Source organism: Drosophila suzukii, chromosome 2R, assembly GCF_043229965.1.
Source record: "Drosophila suzukii chromosome 2R, CBGP_Dsuzu_IsoJpt1.0, whole genome shotgun sequence".
Taxonomy (NCBI): domain Eukaryota; kingdom Metazoa; phylum Arthropoda; class Insecta; order Diptera; family Drosophilidae; genus Drosophila; species Drosophila suzukii.
In genome coordinates this window covers 5703154-5727877 of record NC_092081.1, presented here as the reverse complement: position 1 = coordinate 5727877, position 24724 = coordinate 5703154, and the positions used below count along the sequence as shown (strand labels likewise).

General features: G+C 47.8%; 3 protein-coding genes across 4 annotated transcripts; 1 reads left to right on the top strand and 2 right to left on the bottom strand.

Annotated features, from left to right (window-relative positions):
• Positions 1-1867: 1867 nt before the first annotated feature.
• Positions 1868-13489, top strand: LOC108018119 (mucin-2). The gene is made up of 6 exons (XM_017085558.4): positions 1868-2235; positions 6002-6049; positions 8179-11552; positions 11613-11798; positions 11856-12136; positions 12189-13489. The coding sequence occupies exons 3-6, from the start codon at positions 8190-8192 to the stop codon at positions 13006-13008; spliced, it is 4650 nt and encodes a 1549-aa protein (XP_016941047.2). The 5' UTR covers positions 1868-2235; positions 6002-6049; positions 8179-8189; the 3' UTR covers positions 13009-13489.
• On the bottom strand, positions 13486-15604 carry MFS15 (Major Facilitator Superfamily Transporter 15). The gene is made up of 4 exons (XM_017085559.4): positions 15405-15604; positions 15189-15325; positions 13944-15041; positions 13486-13887 (listed from the first exon to the last, which is right to left on the bottom strand). The coding sequence occupies exons 1-4, from the start codon at positions 15463-15465 to the stop codon at positions 13690-13692; spliced, it is 1494 nt and encodes a 497-aa protein (XP_016941048.3). The 5' UTR covers positions 15466-15604; the 3' UTR covers positions 13486-13689.
• A 469-nt stretch (positions 15605-16073) lies between these two features.
• Positions 16074-21217, bottom strand: MFS14 (Major Facilitator Superfamily Transporter 14). 2 transcript variants are annotated; one of them, XM_017085733.4, is made up of 4 exons: positions 20863-21217; positions 18130-18308; positions 16788-17864; positions 16074-16723 (listed from the first exon to the last, which is right to left on the bottom strand). In XM_017085733.4, exons 1-4 carry the CDS (start codon positions 20909-20911, stop codon positions 16547-16549), a joined length of 1482 nt encoding a protein of 493 aa, XP_016941222.2. In that variant the 5' UTR covers positions 20912-21217; the 3' UTR covers positions 16074-16546. The 2 variants fall into 2 exon arrangements, with proteins under 2 accessions (XP_016941222.2, XP_065719366.2); XM_065863294.2 differs by lacking the exon at positions 20863-21217 and adding an exon at positions 20101-20158.
• Positions 21218-24724: the final 3507 nt, after the last annotated feature.

Here is a 24724-nt window from a genome sequence, read left to right as displayed (position 1 = left end):
CACCTGTGAAAAGGTCAACGCTAATTGCTCTTAACCACTGCCCGCCAATTGATTTCCACTTCGATTTCAATTGATTCTCGAACTGCGGAGCAGGTGAAAGTGCTTTGTTCTAGTGGAAATACCAGCGGGCGGAAGTGCCGGACCGTCGCGGTTGAATGATCGCCGAAAGATGCCGTCACATAACTCAGGCCGCGAGGTGGAAACCCTCCTCGTACGTCATCGGTCCGCACATAACTCACGCCCACCTGGGGCGGCAGGTGAGACAAGACAGGTGGGCAGGCGTTTTGACAAGCTGACTGATTGGATTTGCGGCCGAGGCGCTGCTCCTGTCAATGCACTCATCTCGATTGCGATTGCGGCTGGAAAATTGAAAATGCGAAGGAAAAGCGAGCGCCTTGTTTGGGTTACCCAATGCATAGCGGCTAATGGCGGACGCTGAATAATATGCTAATTAACTCAATTTCCACGATCCGTAAACGTCTGACTTGGACAATTGTTTGCCTGGCGGAAACCGAGCGGCTGCCGCTATGAGAATATTTTAATTGCCCGTCAAAGAAGCTGAAAAAGACCTCTTTTTAAGGCCAGTTCTACAGACTACGAAATATTTGGCAACCAAGTTGGCACACAGAAAAAAGTTTCTAGTTCGTTTTTTACTTAAATTAAGTTGGGTTGACTTAAAATTTAAAAAAAAATATTCAACAAATGAAAAAAAATCATAGCTAGTTACTTTAGTATGTTAATATTTTAATTGACCCTCAAAGAAGCTGAGAAAACCCTCTTTTTAAGGCCAGTTCTGGATGGCTACGAAAAATTTGACAACGAAACTGGAACACAAAATCAATAGATACTAGTTGGTTATCAAATGAAAGTGGTAGGACTTTAAATTTTTAAACTATTCATTACAAAAAATTTAAAATCACATTAAATATTAGAAAAGAAGAATCGCTTTACCTTTTTTTGAAAATCAACCTAGTTCGTTAAATTATTTAATTAACACATGTAGCATTATGTTGCATATTTTAGTTTTCACGCTAATTATCGTAAACACCCCAACCATATATTTAAGCTTACCACTCAAAATTAGGCTTTCTTTGTAATTACAGTCTTTGTTAAGTTTGTAACTAATTTGTAACAAAAGACAAGTCGGCAAAGGTCAGCTGAGAAAAATGGTTTCAATGCGTTTTAATTGGTTTTATATCAATCGGTTTATGCGTTTCCTAACAAACCAACCAAAAATGCGAGGAAACGCATAAAAAAAACCAAAACAAACAATTCAATTAAACTCATAATGGAATTTGTGCAGCAACAAAACGACCTTGGCTGCAGAGCAAAGCCTAAAAAGCCAATTAAAAGCTAGATGCACGGCTCGAAAGCCACATGGCACTGAGTCAGAATTATGGAATTGCTTGGTATAGCATCGATATATTTCAGCGAGGGGTGTAACACGACTCATGAGACCCACACAGATCGATTTTCCCAGCAGCAGAAAAAACTTGTCGCCAGCAAAGATTGCAAAACTGGAACAGCATCGCCGCAACTTAAGCTAAAACGTGTTAACATTTATGGCCAAGTTGATTTGCATTTAGTGCATTCTTGTGGACACCACCACCATCCACCTCCTCCGCTGATAATTTCAATTAACCACAACAAATCATTGGAGGATCTTTTCAGCTAGGAGCTTAGCCTGCTGGTTGGCCAAGTCTTTTGTTGGCCCAAAAGCTGTAAAAAGCCGCTTTGGTTGCGCCTAAGTCGACGTCGACTGCGGCGGTGACTGCGACTGCGCTGCCGACGTCGACGGCGGCGGAGGCAGTTGGATGAAAACCACGAGCGAACCACTCTTACTTACTTTGGCCCGCGACGCTTTTCATTTCTTCAGTCTGTTAACGGCACGCCAACGATGCAGACGCGGCTAAAACCAGCTCCGGCTAACTGTTAACTCAAGTTGTATCTTGATCTGCAAGTGTAACACTCATACGCATCGCGTATACGCACAGTGGTACCAGCGGCATTTGATTCTGTCTTTTGCCGAAAGTGCGTGAGCTTCCTGCCGTTTAAAGTGTGCAAATTCCAAGTGAAATTCAACCAAATAATATCTATAAAAGGAAAAGTATAACGCTTGGATTGTGGCTAATTCGAATTGGGAAGATAAAGGTCTTAATTGAATTAAGCCAAGTGAAAGAGAAACATCAGCCGCTGTCCAGGAAGGAGAAGAAGCAGCAGCTGCAGGGGAGAGCGGTAAGTGGGGTCTTTTATTTTTTTGCCCAAAAAGGCGAATAGAAATTTTAACTCTCCACTCAACTAACCACACACTCAACGCATTTGGCTGTCTTGGCAATTTTGCTGTTTATTTTTTCACGCTCTAATTATTTGGAAATTTCATTTTGTTTTTGCCCACCGACACTCGTTAACTGGCATGCAATTTGTTTGCCCAAAGACTTATGGTCGATCCACCTATCCATCCGTCTAACCAAACAGCCATCCATCCTATAGAGAGTCAAGTTGAGTCAAGCTTTATGGGCAGACTTCCTCATTAAAAGCTAAGGTGGCCAGACCCCTGACCAAAAAACAAAAACAGAAAAAGAAACTGGTCCATTCTTTGGGTTCGCCTAGGTTTTCCATCTACATCTCCACTTCATTAACCCAATTTTCACCTGGAGAAACTTTTGGTTTCGGACAAGAAAAATCTTGTTTATCGGGCCAATTTACATATTCCGACATTTCTCTTCCCTAATCTGCGATCTGGCATCCGATCTCAACGGAACTAATGTGTGCACTTATTCGTTTGTTTGTCATTTCAACATGAGGGCCAACAGAAGAGGGAAAAAATAAACTACCCGAGGTTTTTGTTTGAAATTTTTGTTTATTTTTATGTGAACATAGCTTTTTTATATGCGAGCAGACAGCGTTTTCGAAATTAAATACTTTCTAATTACAATAAACGCAGGCGATGGCCGCCGGCCGGCCAATTGCCTGTCCCACGTCCAGCGGACTCCACATCGCAGCCTTTGGCAGCGGACTGAAATCACGTAGCCGCCGCATCGGCCAATGCCAGCCAATATAGAAGAGGGGGACGGCGGGGGCGGGGAACAAAACTCGCGAAAGTGTCAAGAAAATATAATACCGCTCAGACTCACTTTTTCTTTATTGTCATGTCTTAATGTGGCGCCTGATGTGTTTATTTGCCCCCCACTTTTACCCCCCTCGATGAAAGTGAAACGTGCAAATGACTCTGCGTAGCTGCAGAAGCTTCCATCGCTCAGCACGTGCCTACCCATCAACGATTCCATCCTGCCCGTGTGGTCTTCGTCTTTCGTGGCTTTCAATTACTCAAACGCAAAATGTTCAATTTGTCAAGCGTTGAGCCCGGGATTACGACTTTCTCAGCGGGCCAAACAAAAGACTTAAGACCCGAACTCGGCTCGTTAGCTGGCTTTGTTCGCCGGAATGTGTTGCAGAACCTAATGGTCGGCGATTTTTTCAGTTTTGGTGCTTCTCTTTAATTAGTTTATAAATTGAGAAATTAATACGGCTAGGTCAGTTATGTATCTGCCATCTGTTGGGTTCGGTAATGCGTTAATTTGGTAAAATTAAATTTAAATGATCATTTAGCCAAATGCTATCGGTCACAAAATATAAAAAAATCATTATATGAGATCATTAAATATGAACATTCTGTTATTTATGAGTCATATCTAAGCAAAATTTAACAATGCCCGTAAAAAATACCGAACCATTTTATACCTTTTTTAACTGCCCAAATCATTACAGAGTATAAACACAAATTTATAGCTTATGAAGAGCCTTGTTCAAAGGAAATATTTAATATGAAATAAAATGTATAATATTTCCTTATTATCATTTCAATACTTCCTATTCAGCTTCTCAAAGTTTCAAGTTTAATGTTTTTATTAATTTCTTTTTTGATATTTTTCAAAACATTTAAAGTTGTATAAGATCTTCAGATCAAAATTAGTGGGCCAATGAATCGAGTAATGTTTTCCCTCCCCTTTCGAGAGATTAATATCGATTATGCTCAGCGGTCTTTCAAAACAATAATTACCCAGCACTTGTGACACGCACTGAATTCTAAGTGTGAGTAATTGCCTTGCATGCGGCAATATCGGATTCAAAGTGCATTCAGGCCGGGCAAAAAATTCAATTCAAATGGCTCCCGGCCCGGGCATTTATTGCTGGTCCGCTGGATCCGAGTCGTGATCCGCAGTTGCATGCACGGCCCCCAAAGATCGCGGAGCCCCCCAGCTCGGCACCCCCTGAAAACCCACACACTTGATTAGTCAGCAGCCGGCTGCTAAAACAAGGCGGCCATTTGGGGCTTTTTGCTCCGTTTTGTCTCTGTTTTTCCTTCTAGAGTCTGTAGTCTAGACCCCGACAAGTTGAAGTGTCTTGGCCTACTGAATTTTTTCTCACACTCCGTGTCTTGGTCACGGATGTGGATTGATTGCTAATGTTCATCTGGGCACATACACTCGAATGTATCTGCGGCAGGCGGTTTATGTGGATACCCTCGGCGTTGCACAAGCCTTTTCTGAGCCAGAATGAGCCCCGCACTCGAGACATGGCCGACAAGTACTTGTGGCTACATGTTTTCCGAGCCACTCTTGCTTTCTTCAGCCGCTCCAGTTGCCGCTTTGTGTTGTCAGCGCTTGCTTTATGGTTTTTCATATATATATATATAGAGTAGAGCTGCCTGCTCTGTTGCAATTGTCACATTGTTTTGGGCCAGTTATCTGCGGCTCAGTGGCGACGGGCCTGTGGCAAGAGTTTTGTATTTTGTAATTAGCCTGGCCCATCATTTGCGCAATTCGATTTGCGATGCGCGGCGTGATAAGCGTTTAGGCCACTTAAGGCAGCCAATTCCGCTCGTCAAACGGCCCAACGCATCCGGTTATCCGGATTGCGCAACCTCCACTCCCCCGCATTCCAATTAAAAAAGAAATGTCGAGGAGAAATACTTTCGCTTTCAAATGCTCGAGCATAAATTCTTGGGATTACGCAAGCCAAGCCCGCGGCATGTTTTGGTTTGCTGAGCAGGTGCCACCAATAGCAAAGCCAAACCAAAAGCAAAGCCACCTCCACCATCGGCCATCAGCCATCAGCCATCCACTTACCTCATTTGGAAAGCAGCGAGAAATGAAAGTTTTTGTTTTTTTCTGCGTTGCGTGAAATTTACATTTCGTTTAATAATTTCAAACATTTCTTCGGGGTCGCTGTGGCATAAAATTTGAGGAATTAGCCGAACAAGAAATCAGTGTTTTTCCGTCCGATTTTCCTTCTGGCATTGGAGCTCTTTCCGGCAGGCCTGGCTAGCGAACGCCCCCTGAATGAATGGCAGCCATCAGTCGGAAAAGCGCATTTCATTGTCGCTTTCGTTACGTTTTTCATGTTCAGTCTTTCTGTTTGGCGACGGGTTCATTGGCTCTGCATAATTTATGCGTTTGCCAGGGCAGCGTTAAAAACCATATACACGGTGGCCATCAATCCCGGGCCCGTCGTTAGCCAGTCACGCTAATTGGCCATAACTGTAACTGAAAGATCTGTAGCTGACGGATTTCAGCAGCCGAGCGATACAATCAGTCAATATTTAGTGCGCGAATTGTGCAAGTTTCTGGCGGACAGTGTGTGTCACGATTTGGCATAGTTTCCAGTGGATTGCCAATAGTGAGTCACTTGGGTCACGCACATTCTTGGGTTTCTGCGCTCTAATAACCCGGCTGCAGATCCGCAGGCGTTTCCAAAAAAAATCCAAAAAACACCCCAAGTAGGTGTGCTTTTGTGTGGCCAGCTGAGCGTGGCCGCTGCAGCCTCCAGATGCAATTAAAGCGGGTGAGCTCTAGAAACCGAGCTGCGAATGTATCTTCAGGTGGCATTACCACATCCAACAGATAGATCTCTAGGTTGCTCTGCACACATCTTGTAATCCCCATTATTTGCATTCCCTCTTAATTACAAGCCAACTAATGATATACTGTCTCGGTTTCAGTTTCAGTTACCTCGACGAACTTCGGGCCAAGTTAGTTAGCTGTTTATGGTAAGTGTACAATGGAACTGGAGTGACCTTGTGGCCACCCACGCGGATTTGGGATTAGAGGGTGTGGTGCGTGGCCGGGGTGTGAACACAGGTAATCAAATTGGATCACACCCAAATGATCAGCAAAGCGATGAAACAATGCCAATGCCAGAAGGCGAATTGTAATCCCTTCGTGGATTTCAGACCATGTAGATCTAAGCGGCTTAGGTGTTTGCTCTTTGGCTGCTTACATCCGGCTCTGCGGTTTGGTTTTGGTCAGCCATAAAGTCCCGGCTGTCATGCAATTAATTCGAAAGACTTCCAAAGACTTCGAAGAGACACGCCCCCGCCAGCGAGGAAAGTCCGCTTCGATGCCGCTCCGAAATGAAAGGGAAATTTCGAGTACCTGGAGCCCAGACACACCGCTTTCCGAGGGCATTGTCACATTTCACTTTCGATGATCGACGGCGTTTTCAAGTGCAGTACGCCTCTCTGAAAAAATAACAATAAAAACACAACAAACCCACTGAGGTGCGACGTTGTTTGCTTTGCCGAACCTTTTGATAACTGGTTTTCGGTCCGAAATATTGACCGCAAGTGAGTCTAATTTCTATCATTTTTCCCGCCATCCCGCTCTGGCCCCAGCACATGAGTGAACTTTCTTCTTTCACTGTGCCACCTGTGGACAGTGCTCTCCCGACTTGCTGCACCGCTGCAAGTTCCGTTTTTCGCTGTTACGATATTTCGCATTACTTTACTGTTTTCATTTTTCATTTTTCGTTTTTCGCCGACTTTTGCTTTCGTTTAACCCATTTAATGCGGCATCCGTTCGTTGGGGGCATGTGTGCGATTAATTCAGTGGAAAAGTGAAAACGAAAGTGCTCGTCGGGGATCGCAGATCGGAGATCTGTGTGCTCACTTGTGGTCAGTGGTCAGCTATCAGGTTTGGTCGGTTGGCAGCCTCACTTTCGATTTCATATTCATATGGCGAATCTTCTGGGCGAACAGCAAAAAAAGAGGCCCAATGATTACGCCGGCCGATGACGCAATTAGCATCTCAGCCGTATGCAAAACCGTTTCGCAATGAGGAAATCTGTCGCCGATCATTGATCGCGGTTCATGGATCATGGCTACTCAATGGCGCATTACCAAAGCCACGCTAAAAGCCGCAGTCGCTGCCATTTCGCCTTAACTATTGCAATTTCTCGCATTGGCCAAATGAAAACAAGCGCACAATTATGGCCACTTGGCTGGAGCAGTTATGGCCAGAGTCCGCCGGCCGTTGCCGACCAGTTGCACCGACAGTTACACTTGCCACACCAGCAGCCGATCCAATCCAATCCAGATGCCGCCGCGAAGACCAAGACCCCGGCAATTATCTGTTGATTTACAACCCAGCCAGCCAGCCAGATAGCCAGCGAAACGGGGAGAAACCTTTCACTTGAGCCCCCCAGTCGCTGGCGATCGTGAAAAACTCAAATCGCCCAGAATCCACAATCCCAGCCAGCTGCACTGAACGCCCAGCGACCTTGGCTATAAGTTGGGCAATCTAACCGGTACAGAAATGCATAGTATGGGAAAGATCTCATTGGAAATTCAATGGTAGAACTATGCAAATTGGCATCTGTGTAATTACTAGGGACAATTAGTTACCGGTTCTGGGTGTTCCGGTTTCGAGCTTTTGCCATTATAGTTCTTGGCATTTTCGGCACTCAGCCCACTATTTGTGACCTTTCATCGAAGTTTTTCAATCGGCCTGAAAACAACCTGCACTTTATTAATGTTTTCTGTATTTGCATTGGCAAATTTCGATAATTGTGGGTTGAAATGACCCAAAATTTTAAAGTTTTATCTGAATTACTTCTTTACAAATGGGTTAAGATACAAACGATTATTAGTTGACTTCTTGTAACTGGCCTGAGTCGAAAATTGACATTTGAGAATGTCAAGCCTTGCGTGCAAAAATTAATTATTCAAACCGTGGGTTTTAGCGATTGAGGCACGAAAAACTTTAAACCATTGTAGGGATTAATGAAAAATTCCTAATTATTTAATGGTGGCTTAGTTATAGTCATAGCTATCCTTTTTTTTAGTACTGAAAAATATCTTTAATATCCTATTAAATCCTCAACCCGATCTCTCCTCCCCAGGCACTTGAGCTATGAAGCAAGGCATGCAACTCACCGCCGCCTGGCTGTGCCTTTTAGCTACGGCTAGTTTGGCTCAGAACCAGGAATCCTCCGCCAAGTGGTCCAGGCAACTGGAGAACGTGGCCACGTCCGACACGGACACACTGGACTGGGTGCCCTTGGCACAGCCCCTGGATGGCAGCAAGGATCGCACGGGCAATGGACGCGTGTTGACCTACTCGCAGACCTTCCCGCCCAGCGCTCGCTTCGGTGATCTGACCAAGACGGGCTCCCAGTTCGACTACCCCTTCCAGTTCCAGCGGTATCCGAACGGGGCAGGTCAGGCGCTCCCTCTTCGCCAGGCACCACCACCTGCTCCTTCCACGCTGAAGGCCTCTGGAGTGGGTCAGGAGCCCACCTCGCAGTCGTTCTTCAAGTTCGAGATGCCCTTCCACAGCAACGGCGAGGGTCAGGCTCAATCGCCGCCCACCCTTCAGACGGGCTACCAGATCCAGCACACCTTTGGGGCAGGAACTGGAGGGTTTCCAGCTCCCTCCTCGCTCTTTAGTCCACCCTCGCTCTTCGGACAACAGCAGGGGCAACCCTTTGGCCCGGACTTCCACTCGCTGGGCTCCCAGAAGCCCTTGGCTCAGGCTCTGAATAAACCACTCCACCAGCAGAACTACGTGCAGGATGTTCTGCCTCCCAAGACCCTGGGAAAGCCTCTGCCCACGCAGGCCTCGCTACAGAGTGTGACCCCACAAGTCTTTCCTGTAGATCCAGATACAGACACTCTTTTTGGCTCGAACAAGGCAGCTCCCTCGTCAGCTCCATCTTCCACTCGCGACCAGGATGTCCAGTTGCTCTATGTGCCCTACGATACCCTGTACAACCAGCAGCGCCAGCAGTCGGGATCGAACTCCAACTTCGAGGTGAACAAGTTCAATGTGAACCCAGGTCTGCCTGCGGTGAATCCCTATCAGATCAACCAGTTCTACACCCAGGATCCCAGTGGAGGCAGTGAATACTTCAGCCCAGGAACCACCTCGAGACCCAGCACTACCACCAGTCAGCCACAGAGCATCTTCCAGAGCTTTGGACAGCCACAGCCCCAACATCAGGCGCAAACGCAGACGCAGTATACCACAGCGAAGCCCAAGCCAAAGGCCCATCAGCCCCCATTGGCCATGTTCCTGCTGCGATCCAGCTCTCGTCCCTCGCAGTCCGATGTGGTTACTGCCCTGAGGAATGCCCACAGCATCTCTGTCATCGACTCGCCCACCAAGCAGACCCCGGAGATCTTTGTGGGACCCGCTGGCATGCCCATTCCCGATGGCTATGTCAAGTTCGACCTGCCCTATCTCTCGCAACTCACCTCCAATCGAGATTTGAGTGATGTTTCCTTCTTCGTGGCTCCCTTGAGCTACCGTACACCCAACGGTTTCAATAAGATCCTGCTTCCGGAGCCCCATGTGGGTTCCATTGTGGTCAACAGGGCTAAGGATATCGCCTCTAGCCAGCAACTATCCCCTGCTGTGCGACCCCAACGTCCATATGCTGCTGTGAGCAGCACACGCAATCCCTTCGAGACCACCACCCAATCTCAGATCCAGGCTCAAGGTCAGGTTCCCGAGCGGGGTAACAAGTTCAGCTACTACTACGTGCAGGATGGCATCCAGGAGGTCAGCTCCCCGAAGATTCCCGCCAAGCAGGAGCGGCACAAGAAGAAGCGGCCTCAGAATGTCCAGGTGCAGCAGCAGCCCATCTACCGACCATCGCCAACCAAGGCCCAGAGTCAGAACCCCTTCGACACCCTCAACCAGATCGGCGGGGATGACTTCTTCAAGACCCTGGGCAGCAAAGCCACCACCAGCTCCACTTCGAGCACCTCTACATCGACCACCACATCAACCACTTCGACGACGGCTGCTCCGCAATCGCTGTTCACCTACAGCACGCGGCCACAAATCGAGTTCCCCGGCTCCAGTGGCCAACTGTATCCTCAGTATGTCCAGGAACCCGTGCAGGAGCCACTGCCGCGACTAACCACCCGACCTCCAACTGCCTCCACGGAGGAGGAGCACCGCATGAAGCAGTACTTCCGTCAGCAGGATGCCTTCCGCCAGCGGCCACACACCACCAATCCCCCCTTCGAATACACCCCAAGTTCAGTTGACTATGAGCCTTCCCTGCCCACGACAACCACTACTCAGAGGATCAAGACCAAGCACAGGGTCAATCTGTACACTCCCGCTGCCGTTCCAGTCACCACTTCGGATGTGGGCTACAACAATGTGGACCAGCAGGCGCCGCTGAACCATCGCCCCAGCTATAACCAGGTGCAAAACGAGATTCTGGACAACAGCAATGTGGAGTACGAGCCGAATCCCTACCATGTGCCTTCGGAACTGCCTGCTCTGACTCCTGATATCCCCGGGCTGGTTAACAATCTGCAGGAGAAGGACAAGTTGCAGCCGCAGATCCCGACCACTCCATATGCCGAACCGGAACCGGAAACGCGACCCACCAGGAGACCAGTGCTGCGCACCCGTAAGCCAGCGGTTACCAAGGTGACCTCCTCGGTCTCCTACTCCGAGTCGGAGTCCAATGGCAAGCTGCCCACTCACCGGATTCGAAGGCCATACAGCAGTCGAGGAACCACAGCGCCAGATGCCTCCTCAGGCAACGGAGATGGTGCCGAGGAGTCGGCAGTGACCCCCACCCGTCGACCCACCAGTGCCCGGAACCCACTCATCCGCAACCCCAATCGCATCCGCTATAGGCCAACGACCGAAGAGCGCCAAACCCTGAAGACCAAGCCCAGGAAGGGTTCGAAGAACGGCAAGCCACACGAAGATCAGGACATCGACTACCAGCGGGATGTGCTCAAGCAGAACTACCCGGTGTTCAAGGCCCCGTCCAGGCGACCCACCAGTCCCACGGCCATCCCCAGCTCCTACGATGTGCAGGGCACCACCGAAGGACCCGCCTCGGAGTCCCAGCAGGTGTACACGGTGACCCCGAGCAACAGCATCGATGGTGGCAGCGAGCAGAGCGGCTTCCCCGCCAACCTGCTGGAGCCCATGCAGATTGCCCAGCACTACCAGGAGTTCTCCAAGGACAACTACGGTCCAGGGTACTTCCCTAACCAGGAGGATCTCAATCCAACGGAGGCCATCGTGCGCAACGAGGTGAGCCCCATCTTCACCACCCTGGCCACCACAACGCCATCAACCACAACGACCACGACAACTACAACCACTGAGGCTCCAGTGACCACGACCACAACAACACGTCGCTCGCCTTTCGTGAGGAGGAACTATCCTCGACTGAGGACAACCACAACGACGGAGGCGCCAGTGACCTCCACCACTCCCTCGGAGGATAGGCCATCGGTAAGATCGAATTTATATAAATTCCTCCTCCATCCAAACTTATTTTTTGTATATCCCAAGAACCGTGCTCGTCTGCCACCCCGTCGAGTTGTGAAGGTGCGTCAGCGACAGCGTCGTCCCACGCATCCTGCCTCCTCCTCAACAGTGGCGCCCGAGGAGGAATCCGAACCCATCACCCAGAAGCCAAGTCTGCGCAAGCTGAGCCGCTACAACAACCAGGAGCCCAAGGAAAAGGAGGCAACAGTGGTACTTAAGTTATAAATATTATCTTTATAACCCCTCTAACACTAGCTACTCATTTAGTCCCCCATCACCCATCGTCGTCGGTACAAGCAGCCCTTCCAGCTGGAGGGCCAGGAATCCCAATGGTCACCTTCCTCGGAAACAGCCAACAGCAATACCAACTCGAACAGCTTCAAGCCGCTGAGTCCCAAGTACAAAACCGAGACGCACAATTTCGAGAGCGAACCGGAGATTGTGACCGCGGGACCAACCAATCAGCCGGAGACCTACGAGATCAACGTGGCTGCTGATCTCGGGGGTTCGACGGTTCAGCGCACCACCATCATGGCACCCAATCTAAAGTAAGAGTTTGGATTTATGTGAAATATCTCAGAACTAATCCCTTTCCCGCAGGCCAGAGAAATCCTTTGCCGAGCTGTTGGAGGAAGTCATGGGAAAGGCCCCTGAGGCAACGACCACTGAATCCACCAGCAGCACTGTCAGTCGCCTGAGCAGACGTGGCAAGTGGCACAAGAAGAACCGCTTATCTGGCAGCTCGGATAACTCCGAGAACTTCGAAACGGCCGAATCCCAGAATCTGGGACCTCAGCTCTACAATGCTATTCAGTCTGCCAGCGAAAAGGAGGAGCTGCCCAAGACCACCACTCCCCTAACTCCCTCCACGGAGGCCCAGACAGAAACCTTGGTGATGACCACCACAGTGGCCTCGCCCACGACGCCCGAGGAGTACGAGGTGACCACCGCCCACGACGTCGATGAGGCCACCATTACCTCCACCCTACCCGTGAGCGAGGAGAGCGCCACGCGCCGCATGGACACGGCAGCGGATGTGGACGACCTGGAGGTGCAGCCCAGCATCTTCTCGGAGGTGAAGAAACAGCTGCACGACCTGTTTGCCATCGAGGAGAGCGAGGACGAGGCAGTGACCGCCGCCCTGGCTGCCGTGGGTAAGCGGCGTCAGGAGTACACGAGTATCCGACGCACAAGTCCAGTCACACCCCTGGAAAAAACCACTCTGGGGCCTGCGGATGAAGCCACCACCACGGAAGCCACCGTGGCGGAGAGCAAAAAGGACAGCTTCCACAAGGATCTGATGGAGCACGTGGTGTACGCCACTTCCACTTCGACCAAAGTCACCTCCGAGACGGAGATCTGCTACCGCGGACGATGCATCCGCTCCGAGGATCTGCCCGCCAACCACAAACTGCACTGAGCACACTCCTCCGGCAGCGGAAGGCGATGAGATTCATCATGTAAATAGGGGCAGAGGGGATACGGATGGGGTTCAAGGGTCCAAAACGCTCCTCCAGCAGCTTTTGCCCAAAATACAAAACCGTATCCACTTGTAATTACCTAGCTTTAACTACAAATATGTTAAGGATAAGATGGAAGGATAAACACAAGGTCGGAGGGTCTTTGCGTCCCTAGGTACGGTGAGGATTTTAAATTAGATAAGCAGAAATACACAAATTCTACGCCGTAAGAACAGTAAATTAAATTTCTATGAAGAACTTTTCCTGCATTGAACATCCTTTCTCGAACCCTAGATATTTCCACTTAGAGCAATTAGTTGATAGGTCTTAGAGTTAGCATTATGTCAGGATACCACATAGCCAGCATATAAGTCTTGTACCATATGTACACCATGATGTACTAACAATACAAATATCAATAAAAACGAAACGAAAAATCCACACAGAGTGTTTTAATGCTTTATACATAAATAGTGTATATATCCCGTATATATATGTAGACATAAATATGTGTCATGTGTATAGCTAGTAATACGATACTAATTGCGATTCATCAATTCCATGGAATGCCTCTCCTTGAAGGTACAAAAGTTTCACATTTACAACCAATGCCTAGGCCACGTTTTACGTCCTCTTATGTTTTATGCGTCGATTAGCGGGGCTCGATCCTCGGTAGCATCATCTGGATCTCCTACTCCTCCTGGTGACGGCGTCCTTGTCGGTAGGGGACTGTTCCAGGCTTGAACCCTTGTGCGTCCGAACAGCATGAACAGGAGATTACCAATAAAATAAACAAAAGCGGTGAAGAAGAACACTATCCGCCATTGCGCCGGATTTGTCTGTAAAGGACACGAATATCATTTGCGAAATCATAGAGGAGTAAATGTTTCATTACCTCATCCCAAACTATCAGTCCCACGATCAGGGGAGCCAGTATGCTCATAAAATTAGCAGCACAATTTGTAATGCCCATCAGTGTACCCGCATAGTTGGGTGACAAGTCGATGTGGTTTACATGGAAGCCCAAATAAGTAGCTGAATTGGTGGCCACCGCCGTGGTGAGCAATCCTATGGCCAGGCGGACATTGGCTTCACCCTCGGTGATGTAGCCCAATCCGATCAATGCGAGCATGGGGAGCCACATTCCCAGCGTGTTGAAAAACTTCCTTGAGAAGCCCAAGGGGATTACGGTTCCTCTTTGCTTTAGTGCGTCCGACAGCCAGATGAAAACACAGGTCAGCAGGATCATCGCGAAGTAGGGGAGTGCCGACAGCGGTCCATTGTTTTTAATGTCCATGCCCAGCACGTTCTTCATGAAGGTTGGAATCTCCGTAAGTAGTGTCCAGAAGCCCCAGTTGTTAGCACAGTGGGCGAGGACGAGCACCAGAAAGGGTCCCGAGGTGAGGATTCTCAGCCAGGGAGTCGGCGGACGTGGCTGCTCCTCGCGTCCCGCATCAGAGGGTCTCCTCGCCTGACCAGAGGACTCGATGTATCTCCGTTCCATAAGCGTTATTGAGGGATGTTGGGCTGGAGTGCTGGAGCAAAGGTAGAGCCACACGAAGGCCCAAACGATGCCAACGCATCCGGGAATGTAGAAGGTACTGGGCCAGCCCAGCGAGGAAGATGCAATGTACCCACTAACGGACAGCATCACCACGGTTCCGAACTGGGAGCCCGAGTAGCTATAGCCCACCAAACGACCGCGCTCCTCTGCGGGCGCCCACTTAGATAGGAACGTGTGTGTTGAGGGGAAGATGACTCCCTGGCAGAGTCCCTGGACCGCCCTGAGCACCACCACCAGTTTCCAGTCACCAAAAACGGCACAAGTGGGCGTCAGCAGGGCCAAGAAGGAACAGATGAGCACTCCGTAGAACAGCATGTACTTGGCGCCATAAATGGCGGATAGATAGCCGCCTGGAATCTGGGTGACCACATAGCCCCAGAAGAAGCTGCTGAGCAAGTACGATTTGGTGCTCTCGTTCCAGTCGAATTCCTGCAGTAAATAAGTGTTATAAATACTGATAATGCATAGGGCTATTAAAATTAGAGCTCTTAATATATCACTGCATTAGAAACTGTTATCAGCATTAAATAATGCACATATTGTTGATTCACCCAGGGCTCTAATCGGCATACATACAGGAAAGTCGGGATTGCTGGCATTGCGATCCGTCATGGCCACGATGGCCACGGAGAGATTCACCCGCAGGGAATAGGCCACGGCCAGGCCGAAGAACACCAGGATGCACTGCAGATGACGCACTCCGAACCGAGGACCTGCAAAAGTGCGCAATAACCGTGTGAATAATGGCGGATGCGAAAACAAAGGCCAGAAGGTCATGCCACCTTGACTCACCTGTGTTCCCAATCTGCTGGTACCCATTGCGACCGCAGCATGGCAGGCATCCAAGCACCATATTGCAGGTGCCAGCTCTTCCACGTAGCCAACTTAGATGGTGCGTTGGGTTATTGCGTTGGGGCGGCTGGGAATGGGAGGAAATACGCCTAGCATCCAAACATAACACAGCTGATAATAACAACAACAATCGCCAGCTGCTGCCCACGCAACTAGGGGCGGAACTATCGAAACTATCGCTCCAACAAGTGCGACGATAGTTAGAGGTGGAGACGTGATTGACCAGAAATACAGTTCCAATTCTGAACTTTTAAAATCTTTACAAATAAATCGGATTTAAGAAGAAATTTGGTAAAATTCTTTGCCAAGCTTAAAAGTTGAAATAAAAAAAAATTTTTTTTATAGGAAAATTCTGATTCTTTATGTTTCTTAGAAATTAATTGTTTAATATTCATCAGAATGTTAATTTTATGGTATTCAACCTTGTTTTGTTGTAGAATTCTTACAAATCTTAAACAAATTGGCTCTGTTAAAAGTGAGCAGTGGAAACGGCTCATTACTGACCCCCACTATTCGATAGTTGCACTACAGTTGATAGTCCGCTTTATCGATAATCAGCCAGCCACCGACTATCAAATTCAAATCTCTGTTCAAATAAAACAACGTTGATTTACAGTTTGACTCTTTTGCAGCTACAAATTGAGCTGTTTTATTCATGGCTAGTGTTGTCTTAAATGTTCTTTTTTTGCCTTTTTTAGTTTACTTTTTCATCACAAGATTGGTTTTGTTAATGCCTAACTTAAGACTAAAACATAACAATTACAGGAGTTGATGTTGCAGCAGCAAATACACACGTCGCGGGCTTTGTCCCTATTTACACTGAACGCTTTCTCAAGTTGCAAGTTTAATGGGATTGTTTTTTTTTCTTTTTTGATTATGTACATTACGGAAAATACTGCAAACAATAATAATTTACGCTGCCTTAGGACTAAGCAATTACCGTATAATATCGCTAATGGAAGCACGCGATCGTCACTAAAGTTAACTTTCAGCTCATCTGGTCTCTAACTAACTAACTACGACTACGAAACTAAGAAACAACAGCCCGGATGATTCTGGATGCGGTGGGGGTGTGCCAGCCTCTATTTGACCTGGCCATTGGGCGCAAGGGGCGTGCCCTGCTCCGCATCCTCCTTGTTGTCCCGTGGGGAGTCCCACCACTGCACCTCGGTGCGTCCGAAGATCACGAACAGAAGATTGCCGAAGAAGTAGAAGGTGGCGGCCAACAGGAAGACCCAACGCCACTGAGTCACACTCGTCTGTGGAAAAGAGAAAGTAGCATTAGTGGGGACTTCCCAACAAGTTGGGGGCTGGCAAACTTACTTCATCATCGACAATCTGTCCTACGATCAATGGTGCCACACCACTCATCACATTGGCCGCTCCATTCGTGAGACCCATCAGCGTGCCGGCATAGTTCGGGGACAGATCGATGTGGTTCACCTGGAAGCCCAGATAGGTGGCTCCACTGATTCCCACCGTCAAGGTGAGCAGCGTCACCGCCAACGGAGCATTGTCGGTGGGCACATAGCCCAGGGCGATCAGCGAGAGCATGGGTATCCAGTGGCCAATGCTGTTGAAGATCTTCCGGTTGAAGGACAGCGACATTCCCTCCTTCCTCTGCAGCACCTTCGACAGCCAGACGAAGAAGAAGCTCAGCAGCAGCATCGTCATGTAGGGCAGCGAGGAGAGCAGGGCACCCTTCTTGATATCCACGTCGTAGACCTTCTTCATGTAGGTGGGGATCTGCATGAGCAGCAGCCAGTAGCCGAACATGTGGGTGCAGTGCACCACCAGGAGGGACAGGAAGGCCATTGAGCTGAAGATGGCCTTCCAGGGCGTGGGCGCCAGCTTCTCAGCGGATTGCATCTTGCCATCGCTGCGCGATTCCGTGATGAACTTCAGCTCCTCGGGCGAGATCAGACGGTGCTCCTCGGGCGTGCTCGCCGAGAACAGGTACCAGAAGATCATCCACAGGAAGCCGGCAGCTCCGCCCAGATAGAAGATACTCGGCCAGCCCAGAACGGAGTCGGCGATGAAGCCACTGGTGGCCAGCATCACCACCGTTCCAAACTGGGCGCCGGAGTAGCAGAGTGTTCCCAGGATTCCTCGCTCGTCGGCGGGCGACCACTTGGCCAACAGCGCATGCGTGGCCGGATGCACTGCACCCTGGGCCAGACCCATCACAAATCGCATGGCAGCAAAGGTGAGCACTCCGAATTGCATAAACAGCGGCGATAGCATCGTGATTATAGCGGCTATGCCCAGTCCGTACATCAGCATGGTCTTGGCTCCGTAGCGCTGGGCGAAGTATCCACCTGGCACTTGGGTCACTATATAGCCGAAGAAGAAACTGGATTGCAGGATGCCCTTCTCCGCATTGGTAAAGTTGTAGTAACGCTGTGGAGGATAGGGAAGGTTACACAGTGCTCAAGGAAAGTGAAACGTTAGGAACTTGTGTATTTTGATGGCCTGACTGCGAAAAATACTGAGACTATCAGTGTTAGCTTCAAGTTCGCAATGAAAACCTCAGAAACCACAAGCAATTATGGTATTCGGAAATAGTGAAGTGTAATCATAAATAATACCTTTTCTGTAGGTCTTAGCACATCAAAACACAATTCTAAGTTTCACTTGAAGATGTATCTTAAGAGCTACTACTTACATTGGAGTTGAAGAGGTCGAATCCGGAGTTACTGGAATCGGTAGCGTTCTGGGCCAGGATGGTGCTGTTGTCCGTTATGGCCACCAGGGCCACACTGAGGTTCACCCGCCAGGCGTAGCTCATCGCCAGGCAGAAGAAGCACAGGATGCACTGCACATGCCTCACCCCGAGGAATTTCTCTGCAAGTGGAGAGATCGGAGAAGGTTAGCATGGGGCTACAAGGTGGGGGGGGACTTCACATGTGGCGCTTTGTATCCATCTCTCTTGGCCTGGTATGGAAGCTCTCTTTCTATATCTCTCTCTCCCTCGCTCTCGGCTGCCTGCTCACTAAGCCAAAACTGGTAGCCATGTAAGTATGTGGGGCGCGTTTATTTATAAAACACTTTGACTATGTCAAAATCTTGTTCACGCACGCACATGCCAGCGGGCCAGAAAGAGATGGGTGGCTCACGTATACAGATACACCCACTCGACCAAAGTTGGCTGCGAATATTGAGAATCGGGCATTGAGAGACCTGCCGCCGATGTCTTTGTTATTGTCGTGTAAAATGCAACGAGACGGTGCTGTACTATACCATGGGTATAAAGTATAAGGTGCATGTGGTCCACTCTACCTGTTCGAGGCGGTCGCCCGATCGGCCGATCCTCACGTGACGATCTCTCGCCGGTGGCACTCCATTACGTATCTCTCGGGTCCCTGCCTTACGCGGATTTGTTTTCGTGTATTTGGCTATTTTTAAACCCGACTTTGGCTCGCCATAAATGGCTTAGTCTTTATAAATAGGAGTGGGTTTGTAGCAGGTGGGCGGTGGGAGGGTTGTGCACATTGCAACACCGCTCCACCACTGGCAACCTTGCAACGCGGCCTTACAAGGCACTGGGGTCTATTGAACCCCGGCTCGAGTTTGATTCGAAACCATCAATTATAACTACAGTCCGAAGCCTCTAAAGCTTGAAGTTCCCGAAATCTGATTTCTTGTAAGATGTACTTGTTGTGTTTTTAAAAATACTGCGGTTTGAATAATACAGAACTGAGGAAAACAAAATTCCAAAACATAAATTATTGATAAGTCACTTCTGTTGGTATAAAAAAACAAAGATATACTAATACTTGTGATAATTTTGGGTTTAGAAACCCAAATAACTTTCATAAATAATATAAGAAACAGTCAAAAATGGTGATTCAAGCTATACAAGCTTTACTGTGCTTCCAGTAATTTCACATTTGAATTGCCGTCCGAAACTGACGTCCGAACTTTGAGCTCTCTCTCCCACTTCCACTTCCATTTCCTCCTGCTGAGTGGCGCTCCTCTATCTCTCCGTCTCTCTCTCAGTCTCTCGCCCTCTCTCTTTCCCCCGCGGTCGCGCCGTCTCTTTCGCCTGGGCTTATGGTGTTGAATGCGATGACTCGTGGTCGTGTGAGAACGCTTTATCTGACACGTTTTTAAATTTATTTGCGCAATGTCTTCCCCCTAGGCGTAACGCTGAGCAAATTTATGGCCAAGATATAGAACTTTTTGTCTCGATACGGAGAGTGCCAGAAAAGAATAAGATTTTCCGTACACCTAAACCTACGCCCGAAACAACGATTGCAAACCGATTTTCTGCGGAATACACGCCGAGCCAAATCAATCAGCCTTTATGAGCCGCCATAAAGGCACAGAGCTCCAGCTTGGAGTGTTTATTGGGTACCATTTATAGTATATTCGCGTATATTTTGATTAATTGCGGGCCCGGGGGTACAGTCACCGCAGTTTTGTCCGTTAATAGAACGGGACAAGCGAAGGACACACAGCACTAAGTGAGTCAAGTGTGCCGTATTGATAACCGATAGCCCGGGCCCCGATAAAACTGGAACGCCGCCGAGCTTTCCAGGCGCGGACAGAGGTCCCCGGGCGGTGATAAGATAATCGCTGGTTACAGCGCCGCTTTTAGCGTTATACCACCCACCCAGCGAGACATTATGTTTACCGTTAGACCCTATGAAAGACGGAATGAGACGGCAGACGCACATGCATTTGGAACGTGCAAGTGTACAGATGGCGGACTATTTAACAACTGTGAATTTGTCTTTGGGTTTACGGCTTATCAGCTGACTAAACTGGCTGCTCCCCATCCCCTCCCATCCCATTCTATCCCACCGCCCCCAACCCCGTACCGTCGGGATCTATTTAAAGTTCTTTATTTCATTGGCGCAGAGACACTGCCACCACCTCGCTTTCCTCGTTTTTCTTCGTTTTGTTTATTTTTATCACTCGAAAGTGCTAAAATGTGATTTTATTTTGTTTGTCAGCGTAACCAAAAATCACAGAAAAAAAACGCACGTAAATAAATTGAGGAAAAATTAAATTGTATCTCGGAGGATGCAGTTCTGTGCAGTGGAGGTCGTCTATAGTCTGTATAGATGTATAATTATTTCTGATATTTGTGAACCGCTGAGGCATCGCTTCCAGTTGAGCGGCTAGGCTAGGCTAGCTTAAAAAAAAGTGATTCTACAAATGGAGCTAACTGGCGACACAGATAGAGATCGCTATAGGAATATGGGAGTGCTGTTAGAGAACCAATTAAGCGGTTTCCGGCAAGACAAGCTCGGATCAAGTCGAACGATCGCGACGCTTACATAAGACACGTGCTTCGGACAGTTCAGTTGTCCAAGTTTACGTACGGCTTAGAGAGATCGGAGTTCGCTAGACTTTTGCTCAAGGGTCTCCAGTGGGGGTGTGTACTACTTACCGTTGGCGTATTTACCACCCGTTTTCACCATGGTCAATGCAGTTGTCATGTGTGCGGCGCGGGTTGAGTTAATATTTTATATGGTTTGTGTAGATCTTTCGAAACGTTAACGTTCGCGTTTGGGTCACTGGAATTTTTCGGTATCTCACGCGTGTTCCGGTTCCGACATGAAGTAGCCGAACATGTGTGTGGCTGCTGTGGGTCGATTTTCTTTACGCGTGTTTTCCCTTTTAACTCGGAAACGAAACGATTACAGGTCCAGAGATTCTGGGCGTAGGACTTTTCGAAAGAGTGTGTTCGGCGACGAGCGGGTTTTGAACGTTCTGGCGCACTACTGCGACTGCTTGAGTAACTGGCGGCGGTCGATTCTTTTATAAATATGATCGAACTCGGGCCGCCCGACCGCTCGACCAGCCGCTCTCACCAACACCAGCCAAGCCAGCACTCATGAATTGCCGGAGAGCGCGTGTGTATCGCGTGAATTCCGCTATCAGTCAAACCGAACACGCTGGCACTCACAGATACTCTTTGTGTGTAGTGAGTGGCAGTGGATTTCTCTCTGGGTGAACCGGCGAACGGGAGTAAGTAAACAACACCAAGACCAGCACATGGTTATCAGTTCGGGCCAAGTGGTTGCCGATCCCGCCACCGCTCCCCGGACCTCGGATTTCTGGGTATTGTGGCTGCAGCAGGCTGTAACATTAGTCACAGATCGCTCAGCTCTCTGTCTCTCAGCCTTAAATCCCGCTCTCTCTCGAGAGGTCTCTCTTGGGACAATCCGGTATCTTCCAGATACAAATTCGTACTGCAGGCATGAATGAAATGCATCCTGCCGACCCCTAGGCATTACCTAGATTACCCCTCGAACCCGAGATAACGTGCCACGAAAACCTCAGGCGAGGTCATTGTGTCCCCTGATAAGCCTGGAACAACCTCATCTTGGTTCCATTCCATCTTCTGAGAACTCTCTGTGTGCTGGCTAATGACATAACCCAGCCTCGAGACGATCCATAACAACGCTCTGGGTGATCGATGGACACCCTTGATTCCCGCTAGCTTGCGTAAGTCACAGACCCTTTGATCAATGCAATTTTCATTTCAAGATGACACGAATTCCCCCTCCACTTCTCCCACTTTAATTACTCCAGTTGTTTATTGGACTTCCTTTTTTATTGTTTTTCCCCTCACTAGGCTTATCAGAATATAATTGCTGAAAATGAAATGTTTTAAACAAATTATTTATGCTTATCAGCGCACGACACTTCAGACTTTGATTTTCGACTAAGTAAATGAGCCACACAGGCGATCGCCCCTCCTCGGCCCCCTATTCCCCAGTGATCGCCCAGGAAACGCTCTGCAAATTCATTCTGATTCTGACAAATACCTTAGGGACGACGGCCAGGGGGAGGAGCAGGCGCAGGGGTCAGGGGCCAATGACGACAGCCGCTGGCAGATAACGACCCACTCGCCATTCCTGTTTTTACAGAGAAAGAAATGAAGTGCACAATGTTATTACAGTTTTTATGGTTTATTTTTGGGAACTTAAAGGATCCAATCGGAAAATCTTTATAACCATCTAGAGACTCGCTGAGGACCGTCAGTAAATCAGATTATATATAATATTTACATCTATATTCAGGTATATGTGAGTCAATTCCACTAAAAATAGTATTTTTCATAGGGTTGGATCAGTCTCTGCGGGCCATTATTATTACAGACTAAGTAGATACGAGATAATCAGGCTTAGGTTAATACTTTCTAAGGAATTATCCAGAGGTTTATATAAGGTTCAAACTTACAATGAGTATTTGGTAATGTGAGAAGTAATGATTCAATTTCAAAAATTAATAATGTGATAGGTCAATAGTCTGTAGAAGAATGTATAAAATTAATAATGGCTATAACGTTCAGAAACAAATGTATCAACCACTTTAATGCTTATTAAACAAAGAAGCACAGTAATTTATCTCAGTGCTGAGCTTTTATTTATACACTTTCAATATTAATTTGTTTTCCGTGCATTTTGCTGATGGCAAATTAATTTTGGCACATGACAGACACGTTTCAAGGCACGTTCGCCTACGGACAGCCTGAATTGCGAATCTCGAGACATATGTACCTACGTTATCGGCTTCCGATTTAGGAGGGCATCGATTAGCCAGGCCTCCGGGTCCCCAATCCATAACCCTCCTATCGGCACCGGATCTGCGGCTAAAGAATTAGCCATCGCCTCTAATGGGACATTTTTGGTAAATGATTTCGGCAAATTGCGGATTTATGAGCGTCTAAATTTGGAGAATGTCGAGAAATTCCTGCGATGGAAATCTAATCGGTGACACGCCCACTTCAGAAGGCAGGCACTGATGGATGTGATTGTTACAGCACCAGGGCTTATCGCCTGACGAATGGTAAACAGTCAGTCCGCTTGACGTCAGCTTTTCGGAGGATAGGGGGATGGGGAGATGGGGGCCATAGGATCGCTGGATCCGGGGGTTGGAACCTCTACCATATGGCGCACCCCACATGCTAGCCCTGTTCTAGACTAATTAATATGCAGCTTTTTCTTACACGAATTGTTCAAATATCGTTCTCTCAGCGGAAAAATTATTTACGCTGTATTACGTATACGCCAGGTGTAACCAAACAAAAACCCTCTAAACGGGCTAATTGTGGGCTGGTGGTGTTGTGTACCCATCTATATCGAGGGTTCTGGCTCCTTTCCAGTGCTCGTCGGGAGTTATTTTCCACTGCTAATCACGATGTCCCCGGGACACATGGATATTGTTTGAGGCGTTGGCGCCAACAGCATTTTAATGCCCTCCGAAAATGTTGGTCTATGGAAATATGTCTGTTTTGGCACTCTATATGGAGGGTATATAATTTTGTGGGGAGCAATTTGGCAGCGATTGGTTTTGTGGTGCATAATAAAGCAACTAAATAGTAAAAAAATTATAAAAATTTGAATTTCTTTAAAAACTAATGAAGTATTCAATAAAAAACATGTATTATTTTCTTATACAACAATCATTACATATTTAATACCATTTTATTACATATAAAAAGTATTCTTGTTATATGAAGCATAAGTTGTGTCTCGAGAAATTTGTCTTCCAATCCGCTCTTTGTATATGAAAATTTTTCCAATTTTAAACAAAGCTGACAAAGAATGAATTTTAATAAGTGGAAGCATTTTTAAATTGTTAAAATAAGCCAACATAAGTATTTCACTTCATTTTCTAATTTTGTACCAATTAGATACCGGGTGACTTGGCGAAAAAGTCGCTCGGCCCTCATGAAACCAATCAAGGGTGTCTAATATCTATTAATAGCTGAAACTTTTCCATTCCTAAAGATAGCAGTAATTAAGTCTGATCAATATCAGTTACCGCTGGCCAATAAATTTTAATAAAGGGAAAGAGTATTTCTGTGTCGATTGCTCGACTTCTGTCCATGTTTAGATTGCTTGGCAGGCAAACAAGTTGAGATATATCGATCACAATATTGGAATTTATATTTCTGTGGCATCTAAATGTTTGGGCAAATGGCTCATTACAGCGGGGGATCAAATCGATTGGGATTGTGTGAATTCCCAAAACATATTTGAGTTACCGACTGGCGCCGTAATTGAATTGTGTCCAATCAGCGGCAATTGTCCGTTGTCCACTGCCACCCGCCAATTTCAATTAGCGTGGGTCCACTGGCACTGGAAACTTTTATCGGGTGTATTAGAATTGGATGTTGATCGGTGCGGTGGGTGTGGCAGCTGGGGGCGCGGCCCTCTATTAGCACCCTGTCTTCGGGGGCGATCAAAAATGTCTGTGGGTCGGCCAGTTGGCAAACACTCAACGACGCATATTTGCGG